Raw genomic sequence first — 16738 nt, forward strand, 5'->3', positions numbered from 1 at the left:
AGCTCCCGGGTGGGGCTGTAGTAAGGGTAATTCCAATTTTCATTACGCCGGGACTATTTTTATTCCCTGCTTGTTTTATAGAAAGTTAGAATGGGGATGGAACCCCTTACAAATATTAGAAGATATGTAGATCCATAACATAGTCTGGCCACAAGAGAGAAAGTAGAGAAATCAGATGAAGGAGTTAAGTATGAGGCCTGCATATGCGGAGTTAGGGCAGGCAATGTGCTGCACAAATTCTAACTCCTGAAACCATCTGCCGTGGGGTCTTTGCCAAGTCACTCAGCCTGTCCAAGAAGCTGTCAGTCTCCTTCTCTGTAAAATGGGCTAATGACACACCTCCTCATGGGGTGGGGAGGGGCTGCAATAGGGAATGAGTCCTTCGTAAGCGCCGGCTGCTGATATCACTGAGGAGAGGAGCCGGTACTTCTCGGGGCGCCTGGGCCACGGCATCGCCATGGCTGAGGAAGTTAGAAGGCATGTCTGGCTGCCCAGCTCCAGGTTTTGTCACGTGTCTGAGGACGGGGAGAATGTGGTGGGGCCAGGGGGGATGGGGCTGGGAGGTATCTGTGACCAGGAACACAGGGAGGTCAGCAGAGGAGGCTGACGGTCGGTCAGTTGCTGTGCCTGGTACCCGGGGACCAGGCTGTGCGGGTTGATCGGAAATGGAGGGTAGAGCCTGAGGCCCTGGCCCCATCCCACTCAGGGGCCGTGAGACTGGGGGAAGGCTGGCATTGGGTGGCGGGAGGGCAGGAATGGTGAGAGCCCTCGAGGGCTGGGCCCCTCTCCATCCTCATGTCACCCCTTTCCCTGATTGCCAGGGGAGTGAAGAAAGAAGACAAGACTCTGGCTGTGGGAATCCAGTTCATGCTCCTGAGAGTTTTAGGTAAAGAACCTCTGGTCCAGACACTCACTGTGTGCCTGCCGGGGCTGGGCACAGGGATGAGTGAGAGCCAGGCCCTGACCTTGGGGTTCACTGGTCCATGGGGTTCACAGATCCAACCCGGGTCCCTGCAGGTGGTGTATAAACAGCTGGACAGCCCAGCAGGGAGGTCGCATCTGACATCAGGGTGAGGGGTGGGCTTAGGGCCAAGGACAGATGGGCCCGGAGGCCTCCAGTGGCTCAGAGCCCCTGAGGGGTTGTGCAGACCAGGGAATAAGGGGGCGGGGGGGGGAGGGTAACAAGAATTCCAGGTCCGTTGTCCCCTGAGCACCTCCTCCTGCAGCCTGGATGCCCAGTCCTGTGATCCACGGCAGTGCCATCGACACCACCTGCGTGCACTGGGCCTGGAGCTGTGGGCGTCGGGCCGTCTGCCGCTACTATGACAACGACCTGCTCCGAACTCGGTGAGACCCCGGGCTGCCAGGGGATTGTGGGAAGGCTGCTGAAAGTACTGGGTGGGGGGTGGGGGGTACCAGGCAGAACACCAGCAGGGAGGGGAAGTTCTGCTGGTGGCAGGTGCTATATCCAGTCCTGGGATCTAGATACTGTCTCCTCCTTTATGGAAAAGTGAGGGGTAAAGAGGCCCAAGACACAGCTGGTAACTGGGAAAGCTGGGCCTTGAACCAGCCCTCTGATGGCAGTCCGTGCAGGAACATGCATCATCATGGCTGAGGGTGGGGGAGCCAGGGGGCAGCCCAGTGGTGAGAGAGACAGGGAATTGGGGTGGGGTAGGAAGGAGGCCCTCTCTGTGAATAATGCTGGACCCCACAATCTGGGCCCAGCTCTTTCTTCCTCAATGTGGGACCTGCCTTTTCGGGGCTCAGTCTTCCTGCCTGTACAATGGGAAGCCCAAAGGAACCTGAAGGCAGAGAGGCTGCTGGCCCTGAGATGTGTTGGGAGATGGAAACAGGAAAAGGAGGAATAGGAGAAGGAGGATGGGGAGGAGACTAGCTAGCAGGGCTGGGAGCATGGAGCTGGTCACTCCCAGCTCTGAGGAGGCCATGGTTCCTATGGGCTGGGACTGTCCAGGGACTTCCTAAGGAAGAAAAAGTCTAAAGTAGAGACTGGGTGAGTTCAATTAGGGATTTTCAACCTTTTTCATCTCATGGCACACATTAACTAATTACTAAAATGTCTTTTTTTGATGACCTGATTTTTTTTTTTTAAAAAGGTATAATTTGGATTCATTTGCACCAGACAGTTATTGTTATGTTGGCTGTTGTCATTTTTTTTTTTCCCTTTGACCATCTAAGGGAAAAGAGGTCAGTGCCCCTGACTAAATAGTCAGGTACTGCATGTTTTAAAAATCCTTGCGGCACACCAGGTGAAAATCACCGAGTGAGACAAGTGGGGGAGAAGGAACCCCCTTTTCCTCTTGGTGGAGCAGATGGGGGCTGGAGGCCAATCCAGAGCTACAATTGTCAGGCAGGGCCTCTGAGCCCTTAGACCTAGACAGAGGCACCCTGGCCGAGGCCACAAGGCAATCGGGGACAGGGCAGGGAGGGTGCCTGGGCTTCTGCTCCCCACCCGGGGCTCCTCCTGCAGAGTGTGTCCCCCTCTTCCAGGCTGTGGTGACGCAGAGTCTACTGGGGCTGGGGAGGCCTCTCCTCCCCACAGGGCCTCCATGTCTCCACCTGCACCGTGGGTGGTGATTGCTCCCGCCCAAGGACGCCGGAGCCTGGAAGGGAGGTCCTGGGCTCAGGGATCTCCTGCTCTTTCCCAGGTTCGTTGGTCTCCAGTTCTTCTTCAAGACCGGCTCCCTGGCCTGCTTCGCCTTGATCATGGCTATCCTGAGGCAGCAGGGCAAAGAGGAGGGGACCAAGGCGGTGACACGCCCTGGCCTACAGCAGCAGCCGTTAATGTCGCGACCAGAGAAGAAGCCTGAAGAATCCAGGGTGTGAGCCGTCCCAGGGCCCGATCCTGGCCAAGAGTGGCAGCCACGCCAGGCGCCTCCTCCAGGCTCTTGGCCTGAGACGGGTTGTCCGGAGCCCTGTGACCCTCTGTGCTGTCAGGATGGACGCAGGTCTCCTCCTCAGCCTGGGGTGGGGCCAGGATGGCCTCTGACAAGAAGTGTCCATTTGGCGCCCCCTGGAGGCAGAGCCCTGAGCTCTGAGGAGCGATCCACTGGGCAGGAGGTGAGCATCCAGGCCGGGCAGGGCCTGTAGGAAATCTGTGTCAGGGTTCGAAGGGCTCTGACCTTCTTGGGGCGGCTCACTCTCTGGACTCAGGAAATCTCAGACCTTGCCCACAGTCTGGGTGAGGGGCTTCGGTGGCGAGGGAGACCTGGGCCCCTCACTTGGGTGTTTTCCAACTTCAAAGACCAAACACACCCACCTCATACTCACTGGTACCCTATGCATCACCGAGGTTTGACATATTTGACCAGGGCCCCCCACCAAAGTTACTGTGCCTTTTGTAATTAGAATCCTAATTCCACCACGTCCTCCTAGGTGCTTGAATCTGTGTCACCCGGGGCTCTGTACATAATGTCTGTTTCTATGACACCTAAGCCTGGGGGATAAACTGGTTCTCTGTGGTGAAAGGGTTGGTATAAGGACCTGCTCTTTGTATTGCCCAGGCCTGTAATTCCTGGGAGCAGTAATGTTCAGCTCTGTGTAATGAGTAGATCTGTGGAATGCTCAGGTCTAAACAAACCTGGCCTGTGTATGTCAGGCCTTGTCTGATGCTCTGGCCAGGCCTGCTTATCTCCCTGGGAGGAGAGAGTTTCCTGATCTGCTCCCTGCCCCTTCTGTTGCCTTCACCTATCTGACCTCGCTGGGACCTGCTGCTCCAGAGGCAGGAGACAGGGAGCCATCAGCAGCTTCCCACACTGTGTCCAGCCATGTGGGGGGGCGGGGCCAGGGAGAGCTGAAGGGCCTGGCTGGGGCCCTCTGAGCAGCTCCCAGCATGGGGCTTTGAGGCTATCTCAGGTGAAAGAAGAGGGAAGTACAAGAGTTCTCATTCCCATTTTATCCTACCATTTGTTGATACCTTTAAATGGTTAACAACTATCAGAGCCTTTATTTATCAGTGTCAAGAGTTTCAAAGTTCCCAACAGGGAGAGGCTGTTCGTGTGTTTATATTCCTTCTCCTTCCCCCATTTCCCAGGTTTTGCAGAAATAATCTGGAATTGTAGATATAGCTTGTTATTAAATTTGTTCTTGCATACTGTCTCTCCTATTGCAAAAATCCTTTCTTACAAACTGCATTAGAATTTGCAAAAACTGCATTATTTCCAATTACTGAGATTTAAGTTTTCCTGAACTCACTGCTCACCATTATTTCTTGTGGTCTACATCTTCCCCTATCTGTATATTCTGGTCTAATTTCCATTTGGCTGGGTTACTTCCTCTAGTAATGGTTTCAGAAATGGAATGAGGGCGTGAGGCTTTCTGAGTCCTCGCCTGTCCAAATCATCATGTATGTTTACCCAAGAGGAAATGGTTCAGAAAGGTTAAGTAACTTGCCCAAGATCACCAAGAACATACATGGTGGCACTGGGGTTAGATCCAGATTTTGTGGGAACTGGAAGCTTATACAATTTGGTGAGCCCTCTAAGAAAAAGAACACAAAACGAGGTAAGAAAATGAGTATTTATTTAGAATGAGAAAAAAGTCAAAACAACTGTCACACAATTCAGAAAAATAGCACAGGGCATTTCTGCCATGCACACCTCTAAAATACATTCCCCCGTCACCTGCCCAACCCCCCAAGTGGAAGGGTTTCCCACAGATTAGCTTCTGTTTCTGTACATTTTCAACCTGTTTCTCCTCCATTGCCCATGTTCTCCCAGGGCCAGGTGGCATGAAATACATTCATGCCATGAGATGACCTCAGGATTGGACATCTTGATGTCACAATTCTGAGTGAGATGGACAGTGTGAAAGGAAGATTCCTAGAAGCCACTCTGTACATAGAGGTGGCTGGCAATGATTTACCTAAATGCAGCGATGGCTGAGAACCACATAAATATATCTCCATGGACCCAAATTATATTGATCCACAACTCCACTCCCCCGTAGCCAGGTCCCAGAAATGCCCTTGGCCTCTCCAATCACCTCATATAAAGGGAAGTGGGGACACCAGGGAAGGTGGTGTGAAAAGACTTAGCAATCTGAACTGATTGTGGTTAAAGTATCTTACCTTTGCAAATTTCCTGAGAACATGACAATGTGAACACATGCAGAGGCCCCATCAAGCTGGGTATTGATGCTGAATCTATTGTACATTCAGCAGAGGTTTGAAGAAGTTGAGGTCCTTGTGCTTAAAACCTCTCAGGCTGGTCAGGGCGAGGAGACTCCAGGAATCATCGTAAGAGAGACGTGGGCCGAGAGCCAGAAGTGGAGCAGGTAAGGACTGAAGGGGCTCCCAGAGACGGAGGGACCCAGGGTGCAGCCCTCTTCCCTAATATTAGCTGCTGGTCCACAAGGAACCACACGCAATTGACTTGTGTGCTCGGGAGAAGGTGTGAAATTTCTTGCAAGGTTCTACAGGTGATCAAGTCCAGCAGAGGACAGGACTGAGGCAGAGCGGATATCCTGAAGCCTGGCCTGGAGTTCCTTTGACCTGTAGGCCCATGCTTCGACCTTGCAGGGGGGGCAGATGCTCCTTAGAAGTTGGGAGCCAGGAGCCATGATTGGAGCACAAATGAATGAGAAGCAAGAACCCACAGCTCCCTCCCTCAGCATCCTTTAGACCTAGTGAATTCTTTCTTCCTATTCTACCCTTACATGTGCTCTTCTCTACCCAGCTGGCCTTCGCCCCACTCCACTGTATCCCAATCTGCTATACTCAGCTCAGAGGCCTCCTCCAGGGAGGGAACATGGGATAGGCAAGGTGATGGGTGACAATCACCCTGGACGATACAAGATATAAACCCTCCATTAAAAAAATGCACATAAACACAATTGTGCATCTGATTTCAGAGGCTGGGGACCCGTTGAAGCCTGGCTCAAGACCTCCAGTGCAATGGAGGGAAAAGGACAGCGTTTTAGAGTCAGATTTAAACTCAGATATTGACTCTGGCACTTATTCATGGTGTGACCCTGAACAAGTGATTTAACTTCTCTACACCTCCGTTTCTTCACCGGAGGAAAGGAAAATGAGGTTGATCGTTCCTATCTCCTGTTTCCCAAAAGTTTGTAAAGACCAAATGAGTGCATTTGATGATCAACATTTTTTAAGTTTCCGTCTCTATCTAGGATCCCTGAGAGAACTGAAGGAGTGCATAGAGCATGGGGGCAGGGAAAGTGGCAAAGACGGGGGGGGGGGGGTACCAATGAAGGGAGATACTCCCTTTGCCCTGCCCTGGCTGCAGCTCTGCTTGTCCCCTAATCTCTTTTATTGTCAACCGGGGCTCATCATCCCAGTCTTATCTCTCCTCACAGCCAATCTGGGACAGCTTTTCTTACCCAGATTTACATTTTATTGATTTTCTCCACTCCAAAGCAGTCCTTTCTGCTTCCCCTTTTGCTATAAAATGGGCTTGCCCTGGAAAATAACAGTTCTGAGGCTGGCCAAGAAGCGATGGTTCAAGGATGGATTCATTCACCATTCATTTCTTCCTTCATTCAACCAGCCAACGAATCCTACATGACTGCTCCAAGTACCTGTGCTGACCCTGCTGGGGACCCAACCATGTGTCAGATACAAGAAACTTCTAGTGTAAGCAGGCAAGCTGACCAACAGTAACAACAGCTTGAGAAGTCATATAGGAGAGGGAAGAAGCAGCCATGGACTCTTCCTGGGATCCCCAGGGCAGACTTCCCAGAAGGGATTAAATCAGAGCTGGCCTTCTACATTAGGCAGGAAGTCACTAGGTGGCTAAGATGGGAATGGGCATGGAAAACAAGGGGACCAGCAGATCAGAAGGCACAAGAGAGCGAGGCATGTCTGAGTTATGGAACGAGATCAATGCGGCTAGGATGTACCACCTGTGCAGGGCGATCAGGAGAGGGGAGAGCTGAGGCTGGAGACACCAGTGGGGAGCCAGCCTTGAGTTCCAGCTGGAGGCTTTGGATGTTTTCCCGAGAGCAAGGAGGAGCTTCTGAAACATTGATGGATGGATTATTCCATTGGGCGGTTATTTTAAGCAGGGAGTGACATGACAAGATGTGTGTTTTAGAAAGACTGCTGGCTGTGCCACGAGGGCTGTTAAGTAGAAAAGAGAAGCTGGAGTCCACGTGCTCAGTCAGGAGGCTGGTGCACTAATGCAGAGGAGAAGCAGGCTTTGAACCAGGTCAAGAGGTCTCCTGAAAGTGGGGACATCTGAGTCATGAGAGATGAGTAGTGACACACCAGGTGGAATACTGAGAATGGTGCCCAGAGAGAAGAAACTGCAAAGACAGAGGCTCAGCATGCAGAAAAGCTTGGGGAATTTCCACTACTTCAGGAGGGCTGCAATCTTGCTGAAGAGGAAGATGATAGTGAAGGCTGAGATTCAAGAAGTGGGTTGGGGCTCTCAATTTCTCCCAGTATTCTGTCTCCTGAACCTAGATGCAGGTGGGAGATAAGAGGGAGCACAGGTCACTGTTGCAGACTGTGAGGGGCTACCTCAAGGCAAACTGGGTGAGGCATGCTCCTGACTCAAAGCAAACCTTTCTGGGATCACAATACTTGACATTTTTACAAAGTCCCTTTGTACTGGATACTCAAGGTTCCCTGGTAAGGAATGAGGAACAGGGGTTATTATCTCCATAAAGGAGATAGAGAAACAGGCCTACAAGAGTGTAAGAACTTATCCAAGGTCACTCAAGAGCCCAAGTATCCCCCTTATAAAACTCTGATGTTTTTTTCTAATAAACCTACTTGTCACTGACTCACATATACACAAGAGATGCCATAGCTGCAAACTAATGTGATTAAAATGAAAAGGGGGAGAGAAACACCTCAGATAAAGAGACCACATCCTCCTGTCCTCGATTTCTCAAACATCACCCTGGAGCTGGAGACATTCCAGCTAAGGAAACAGAACCAGCTTCCCTATGATTTGGAACCCAATAGACATGGGGAAAATTCCAGCTCAGCCACTTCCCAGGGGTGGGAAGTCACTACACTCATCTCAGCCTTGGTTTTCTCATCTGAAAAATGGGAGAAAAATTCTACCTTTCACATTTGTTCTGAGGATCTAATGTGATAATGTGGCAATAGAGTAAGTAGTTAACCATTGCTGAGTAACAAATTACCCCAAAACTTAGCATCTTAAAACAACAAGTTTTTCCCAGCTGGTGTGGCTCAGTGGTTGAACATTGACCCATGAACCAGGAGGTCACAGTTTGATTCCCAGTCAGGTCACATGCCCAGTTGTGGGCTTGGTCCCCAATGGGAGTGGGAGTGGGGGTGGCATGCATGAGTCAGCTGATCAATGAATCCCTCTCATCATTGATGTTTCTATCTCTTCCTCTCTGAAATCAATAAAAATAATTTTTTTAAAAACAACAACAAATCTCTATTATTTTACCCAGTTTCTGAGGATAAAGAACCCAGAAGAGGATCCATTAGGAGATTCTGGCTCAGGATCTCTCATGACATTGCAATTGAATGTTAGCCTGGGCTGCAGTCATCAGAAGGCTCAGCTGGGGCAGGAGGATCCTTTTCTAGGCTTATTCTGAAACCAGGGTCAAAGGTTTCCGTTTCTTTCTACACAAGCCTCTCCACAAGGCTGCTCATGACATGGTGGTTAACTTTTCCTAGAATGAATGATCCAAGAAAGAGAATGTGTGCTACCCAGATGGAAGTCACTCATCTTTTACAACTAATCTTAGAAGTGACATATCATAACTTTTGCTATATTCTATTGGTCACACAGACTAACCTTAGTAATACATGGGAGGGGAATACAAATGGTTAGGGATAGCAGGAGGTGTGGATTACTGGGAGCCATTTGGGAGCTGGCTCACAAGTGCCTAGAACAGTGCCTGGCACACAATAAGTACTTATTCATTAGTAGCTGCTATTAGTCTCCCAAAGCCGACAGGTTGAGAAGACAAGATTTGGACAAGAAAAGATGAGAGACCTTGTCAAAGTAGATTGTGAGCTGAACTGGGTAATGTTTGATTACATGATAGGAGAGGGTGTGCTGGCCAAAGGGGTGTAAATAGGGAGGGCTCCCTGAAGAGGCTGGAAAGGAGAAGAGGCCAATCTAGAGAGAAGGCAGAGTGTAAGCATGGCAGGCACTATTGGTCACCTTCCCACAGCCAATGCCCTCATCCTTACTTCATGAGCAAGGTGCCCAGAAACATGGATGATTCAAGCGATTCGTGGAAACACCTTCCCCTTTGCCATTAAGTGGTCTAGGAGGGGATGTGTGACCTCATTTTGGTCAATGGCACATAAGGAGATGGTCCACTTGGAAAGCTCCCTTCCTGGGTAAAGGAGAGGCACGAGAGGAGGAGGCCCTTTTTGCTCCTATGCTCTTTCTTCTTGCTTGGGAGGACATGGTGCTCAGTGATCACATCAGCCACTTTGTGATCACAAGGAGAGTCTCCCTCAAGGCTTAGAATGGGAAAAGTCTGTGTCATCAGAAACACGGCGGATCACCAGGCCAACCCTGGATCCATCTTCCTCTGGCCTCCTTGTTAAAGACATAAAAGGTTTAAGCCATCCTTACCAGGTTTTCTCTCACTTGCATTCCCACTGACTCGGTGACAAAGTATTCCAGTTCCCTTTGGGATCACTTCCTTTCCCCGGGGAAGGCAGAGTGGAAATGTGGAATAGGAAAGGGCCCTGGGCTGGGAGGCAGGAGTCCTTGGTCTAACTCCAGCTCTGCCTGTGGCTTACTCTGTGATCTTGAGCAAGGCCCTGCCCCTCTGGGCCTCTAGTAGCTAATATTTACTGACTGCTCACTGTGTGCCAAGCACTCTGCTAAGAGCGTCCCTTGCATTATCCCATTCAATCCTCACATCAACTCTGCTCTGTCAATATTATCATTCTCTTTGTTTTACGGATAAGGAGAGTGAGGTCCAGAGACATTAAGTAGTTTGCCAATGGTTACATAGCAAGTTAGTGCTGTGCCTCTGGATTTTGAATTCAGAGCTCTCTCTCTCTCTCTCTCTCTCTCTCTCTCTCTCTCTCTCTCTCTCTCTCTCTCTCTCTCTCTCTCTCCAGCCCAGGCTTTCTGACCATAATGCAGGATTTCCTGGCAATAAATGGAACTCTCTGGACAACATGACTGTTAGGGCCTTTCTAGATAAAATAGTCTTTGCTTTGCTGGCCCATTTCTAGCTACTTGAGAACAACCAGCCTATCTGAGAGAAGAAAGAAGGACTTCTACCTATCTGAAAGGCTGTCTGTCCTGTGAATGGAGGTTAGACTTACTCCATGTAGCTCTAAGGGCATGAACTGGACTAATGTGGGAACACCACAAGGAGACAGAGTATAGCTTCTGTAAGTTAGAACTTTCCAGCTGCTATTTAGCAGGGGGTACAGGTATGCACAGAGGTAAGGACTCCTCTGTAAAGAAACTTATGGGAGCCTGTGTTTGATAGATCTTTGTCAGAAGTACTGCCATTGCGTAGAGATGGAACTGAAGGGCTTCAAACTTGTGAAAGAAATTAAATGGGATAATATACTAAGACTACTAGCACCATAACAGATAAAACCAGAGGGAGTCCATAAAATAGTGTTTCTTTTCCCCTTTGACACTGAGATAGCTTGAATTTTAGATTATTTAATGTGAATTTTTAGCTCTTTGGCTCCAAGATACTACAGTTCTATAATTTCAACACACTGTGATTCTGCCCTGTTAAGATGCTATGATTATTTACTTATTTATTTTATGGTTTTGCTAATTCTCACCCAAGGATATTTTTCCATTGATGTTTAGAGAGGGTAGTTAGGGAGGGGGGAAGGGAGAGAGAGAGCCGAAACTAGTTTGGCTCAGTGGATAGAGCGTTGGTCTGCTGACTGTAAGGTCCCAGGTTCGATTCCACTCAAGGGCACGTACCTTGGTTGCGGGCATAGGGGATGTGCAAGAGGCAGCTGATTGATGATTCTCTCTCATCGATGTTTCTAACTCTCTATCCCTCTCTCTTCCTCTCTGTAAAAAAATCAATAAAATATATTTTAAGAGAGAGAGAGAGAGAGAGAGAGAGAGAGAGAGAATATCATCCATATGAAGGAGATACATTGATTGTTTGCCTCCCATTCCCACCCTGCCCAGGGCTGGAGACTGACCCTGCAACCGAGGTATGTACACTTGACTGGAATGGAATCCAGGACCCTTTGGTCCATGGGTTGACACTCTATCCACTGAGCAAAACTGGCTAGGGCAATGCTATGGTTTTAGTTCTCTAACTTTCCATGGTTGTGTGGCTCTAGAAGCTGAGCAGTCTATGATTTTATAATTTAATAGTCTCTAGCTTAAACTATCCAAGATTCAATAAAGTGTCTCACCAACTCCAGAAACTTGAGGGCATTGCTCTAAATGCTGTGCTTCAGTGGCCTGCACACACAGAGGGCAACTCCCTCTGTTCCTGTTATCACTTTACTGCCATACTCCCACACCAGCCTCAGGCTCTCCATTCCAAACAACCCTCCTCCCTGATCCCTACTCCATTCCCTCTCTGCTATCTCCAACTCACCAAATAGATACATTCACTCTCTATCTGTTGGTGATGGTTCACAAAACAAGAGCCTTCTCTGTGCTCAGGCTTGTGCAGATCACAAAGGGGATATAAGGAAATAAGATAGTATGGTCATAATTCTCAGGGGTCTAAGATCTATGGAGTCCTGTCCCTTGCTTTCCTTTAAACTCAAATTCACCTCTACCAGGAAGACTTCCTTGATCGACACTGAATATCTAGTACCAGTAACCACAATTATATGGGTGAAGATATGAGCTCTTTAATTATTTTGCACATTTTAAGTATTCTGTCCATCCTGTCTTCCTGAATGAAACTGAGGCTTCCTCCTAAATCAACAGCATGTCTTCTTCAACCACCCTGAGAGTTTTCTCCATCAGACTTGAGGCACCATGTAGACTTGAGCCATGACTCCCTTCTATTTTACTTGAGCTAGAGTTAAAGGTAGAATGATGTTCCTCCACCAGATTAATAAATTCTCAAAGGCAAGTTCGTGTCTCTGTCATTGCACTGAAGATTTTGTAAAAAGCAGAAGCCACATCTCTCCTTAAAATGATGAAGTCCCCAATGCCAATGACTAGGCGTCTGCCCTCATACTGGTGGCTGTAGCCTCAAGAGCAGAGAGTCTAGGGTTCTCCCCTCTTTTTCCATTCCTGCAAACCCAGCCCAGGACTCTGACCACAAGAAAGGATATTTTTTCTAAAGCAGATGACAAATGAATGGAAAAGGGAAGATTCAGGATGCAAAGGGAAAATTTGGATCTCCAATATGTCCAGACTCTTGTTCTCTCTATCCTGGGGCATCTCCTACAAGCTAACCCTCTATGCAAGTGGGCTCCTCCCAGATCCTCCCAGCAACTTGGAGCAGTAAGTGAAGATGTCAGCACCTTGGACAGCGCCCAACCCATTACAGGCCTCTGGAGCCAGCGGAAGAAGCCAAGCTTTCCAACTCCCTTAGCCTCTGGGTGATGGATTTCCTCTTTTCTCAATTTGATTAAAGAGCAGTGGATAACCAGAGTGCCTTGTTCCGTCTCTTCTCTCTTCCTGATGAACATAATTAACTCTTCCAGGCTGGGGATACTTGCTCTTACATACTGCCTGCCCAGCCCCCACCTAGGCATGAATCAGTAACACACAGCCAGAAACTCTTGGGGGATTCATACATTTCTTTCTGGGGAATGGAGGTGGAGAGGAAACTTTCCTTGAGAAAAACGGGCTGTGAATGGAGTCTGATGGTTAAGTAAAGAAAACCCTGAACCAAAAGTCAGGAAATTTGAAGTTTAGTTCTGGCTTTACCATTAATCTAGATGTGATCTAGAGCAGTGGTCGGCAAACTTGTTAATCAACAGAGCCAAATATCAACAGTACAACGATTAAAATTTCTTTTGAGAGCCGAATTTTTTAAATTTAAACTTCTTCTAACGCCTCTTCTTCAAAATCGACTCGCCCAGGCCGTGGTATTTTGTGGAAGAGCCACACTCAAGGGGCCAAAGAGATGCACGTAGCTCTGGAGTCACAGTTTGCTGACCATGGATCTAGAGCAAGTCACATGGCTTTTATGAGTCAGTTTTTCCATTTGTAGGATGAGGACATTGGACTAGCCAATTTCAAATTCCATGGTCCGTGCTGAAATTGTGCGCAGAAGAGGAACCTTTAAAATAGAAGAGGAAAGAGACTGGCCTGAGGTACTACGGCAAGCTCCTGGCAAAGCTGGGTTTAAATTCGTGGCTCCTGGTTCCTACTGCAATCCCACTTCACTTGCACAGAACTTTCCCCGTTATCCACTCACACACTGTGCTGCCTGGGTCTGGGGCTGAGGCAGTCGAAGACAGGTGGGATTGAGTTCACTGGTGCTGACAAAAGATAATAAAATTTAAGATATATGGAAATGCTGGTCTCTCAGCAGAAAGCAGAGAGCATAGTAGAAATAATTAAAATGGGGAGGGGAGGACCACCAGATACAGAAATACAACCCCAAACTCAAAAAAGAAATACAAACTCAAGCCCAGAAAAGTTCTAAGACTTGTCCAAAGCCATCTAGTAGGACTCTCTTAAAGATAAAGAGTGAGATGTTATTCAGATCAAGTGTTGGTATGTGGGGGAGAGGGGGAAGAATGCCTCTGTGGAGAAGGAAAAATATAAATCAATAAGTAAGTATTAGGTTATTATGGTGTGCCTTGCTCAGTACTATGCACTTAGGCATAGATATAAAGAATGATACTCGAATTCTGCTCTCTATATGTTTGATGTGCTTCTTCTACTTAGAATCACTTCCAATGCATCTGTGTATGTCCAAATACTGCTGTCCCATTAAGGCCCAAAAAGTCTCCCCTAGTGGGAAGGCATCCATAACCTTATCCAGATGCCCCTCTGAATCCCCAAAGCACTTTCTTCATTGCTGTTTTACAGTAGTCAGCATCATCTGCCTTACTGGCTCTCACTCTCTCCCCAAAGAGTGAACACACCCACACCCACACACACACACACACACACACACACACACACACACACACACACACACACAGAGAGAGAGAGAGAGAGAGAGGGAGGGAGGGAGAAAACGCACTTATATTTCATTCTGCCTTGAATCATTCAGAATTACTCAAGATTTGAAATGTAATAGAATCTCAATAATTATTAGATTGATGGATGAACGGATAATAAATACAGATGTATGGGTGACTAGGAGAGAGAATAGATAAAGAGATATAAATTGGTGAATGGGTATATTGGTGTATGGTGGGTAAATGAATAGATGGAAAGATAAACCCATGATAGGATAGGTGGATAGAAAGTGGGAAAGTGGGTTGGTAGGCAGATGGATAAATGAAGAGGTGAATGAGTGAATTTATGGACAGCTGAGTAGAAGGGAATGTAGGTGTACATTGGTGTTGGTGAATGGGTGGATTAATACATAGATAGTTGTGTGGGTGAATGAATGGATGGATAATTGCATTGAAAAAATAAATTTTAGGGTGGATGAAAAGAATGATGGGAAAGAAACATGGAGACATTACTAATATCACAAATATCATTTTCATGGAAAATTTTCCTTCTAATGTCAGAAAAATTGCTATGGGAGTTGACTAATTCCATGTTTAAGTTAAGTAAAAAATGTGCTAATACCCCAAATGATCTCAGGCAATTTCAGGCTGTATTAATGGAAGTCTAATATCAAAATGAAGAACGTGAACTATTCACACTGCTCTAGAGTATGTGTTTGCTCTTCCCATCTGGGATGATGACATCCATGGCTTAGCCATAGGAAATGCAGGGCAGAGTAATCGCTGGAGTCACAAGTGAGAAACTGGTGAGAGAACCAGGGTGTTCAGCCCAGGGACGAGCAAAGTCATGGATGACAATCACTATGTCTCACTTTCCTGGGGCATGTCCTGTGGCCTCAGTGGCAAAGCTGGGTCCCAGAGAAAGTCACAAGGCCGATGTCTCAGCCCTCTGTGAGAAAGGCTATCACACAAGAACAGAACTATCTTTGGAGAGTGAGCTTCCCATCTTGGGCATGTATAAGTAGAATCTGAACATTATTATTTAAAAAGTTGCTGAGTGGGGACTTGTTTGGCGTGGAAAGCAACTCTAAGGTCTTTTCCCACCTCAAAATGAAATCATCTGTTCACCTCTTCGTTCTTTAAACCTTGGGTTTTGCTGTGCCCTGTGCTCAGATAAGAATGCTGGGAATTTCTATCCAAAGCTCAGAGTTTAGGCAGACTTGAGAGATAAATAGGTCTTGTGAGACCCTCAACTTTCTCTCCATATAGGATAGGGTTTTAGGACTGAGGAGGAGCTGAAAGTGTCCTTTCAGAGACCCAAATGACTGGGAGGGGGAAATCAGAGCCAATCCGTGACCTAGATTCCCTGTCATTAATGAGCCTACGCCACTGATGTGTTGGCTTCTGTCTCCCCAATCCCGCCCAGCTCTCTGGCATGAGAAGATTAAATCAATTAGGAGGAGGAGGAGATCTGGCTGGCGCTGGTTGGGAACAGCACATAATTCACTTACATAACAGGGGATTGAGGTTTGGACTTGGCCCTTGAGTAGTGGGGGTGGATCTCAGAACCCAGGCCTTTGGAGAGAGACATCAGACTTGGGAGTGGATGCAGAAGCAGTGTCCAGGGGAGGGGGCAGCAGAGCCCTCAGGCAGAGGCCCTTCTTCCATCTTCCTGCTGAGAACTAACCCCCTGATCTCTGGGGTGGAAAAAATTAAAAAATCACTCTTCTTTCCCCAAATGAGGGGGTCCAGCCACCACTATCATTCCACAATTAAAATTTGATTAAGTCTCTCCTTAGCCTGGCATTCAAGTCCCTGAAAGCTTTCCAGCTGCATCTCCTACTGCCAAGGAGTGCGGGTGGGTAGGGAAGAAACATCCTGGCTTTCTCTTTGTGCCAGGCCTGGCGAGGCACTGGAGGTACAGAGAGGAACAGATCCAGTTCCCTCAGAGGTGTTGCCTAATGGAAGAACACATACCCACACCTCTCTGTGCCAAGTGGTATAACAGAGGCCCATACGGGCAGGGCCCAAAGGAGCACAATGAGGGAGCCTCCTGGGCAAGCTCCAGAAGCCTCCCCATAGCCGACAGCACTTGCACTCATTGAGCCTTAAAGGAAGGATGGGTTAGTGTGAGTTCACTGGGATGACATGGTAGAGGGAGGGCTTTGGGTGGAAGGAACGGCTTGTCCAAAAACGTGGACAAAATGTACAAAAGCTTGGCACACATTCAGGGAACGGGTTGGTGTGGATGGAGCCTAGAGCTCACGGGAGAAATTGGGGATATGAGGCAGGAGAGGTAGTTGGGTCCAGGTCTCTCTCTCTCTGTATATGTATATGTATATGTATATGTATATGTATATGTATATGTATATGTATATGTGTGTGTGTGTGTCCATATATGGATGGATATATATATATATATATATATATATATATATATATATATATATATATATATGGCTAGTTGATTTCAAAAGAGGGAGGGAGGGGGGGAGAGAGAGAGAATGAGAATCATTGACTGGCTGCCTCTGACCTGCCCCTTACCAGGGATCAAGCCTGCAGCCGGGCATGTGTCTTGACTGTGAATGAAACCATGACCTCCTTGTTCATAGGTCAATGCTCAAACACTGAGCCACACTGGCCCTGCCATGTCTCACTTTTGGTGCATGTCAAGAAAGGCCTGAGGCAATGATCCCAGAGTTCCTAATCAAT

The 16738-nt window shown here is 47.9% G+C and overlaps 1 protein-coding gene and 1 long non-coding RNA gene across 3 annotated transcripts in view; one reads left to right on the plus strand and one right to left on the minus strand.

Annotated features, from left to right (window-relative positions):
• Positions 1-4116, plus strand: part of SLCO2B1 (solute carrier organic anion transporter family member 2B1) — a 53512-nt gene extending 49396 nt beyond the window's left edge. For both annotated transcript variants that reach the window (XM_036426878.2, XM_045577449.1), the window contains 3 exons: positions 822-886; positions 1227-1347; positions 2667-4116. In XM_036426878.2, coding sequence (XP_036282771.1) covers positions 822-886; positions 1227-1347; positions 2667-2844 — 364 coding nt within the window. In that variant the 3' untranslated portion in view covers positions 2845-4116. The remainder of the gene's footprint in view (positions 1-821; positions 887-1226; positions 1348-2666) is intronic.
• Positions 4117-4518: 402 nt separating this feature from the next.
• On the minus strand, positions 4519-8295 carry LOC118712772. The gene is made up of 2 exons (XR_004986129.2): positions 5087-8295; positions 4519-4897 (listed from the first exon to the last, which is right to left on the minus strand). It is a non-coding gene; the product is annotated as an uncharacterized LOC118712772 (long non-coding RNA).
• Between the last annotated feature and the right edge of the window lie 8443 nt (positions 8296-16738).

This window comes from Pipistrellus kuhlii, unplaced genomic scaffold, assembly GCF_014108245.1.
Source record: "Pipistrellus kuhlii isolate mPipKuh1 unplaced genomic scaffold, mPipKuh1.p scaffold_m20_p_9, whole genome shotgun sequence".
Taxonomy (NCBI): Eukaryota; Metazoa; Chordata; class Mammalia; order Chiroptera; family Vespertilionidae; genus Pipistrellus; species Pipistrellus kuhlii.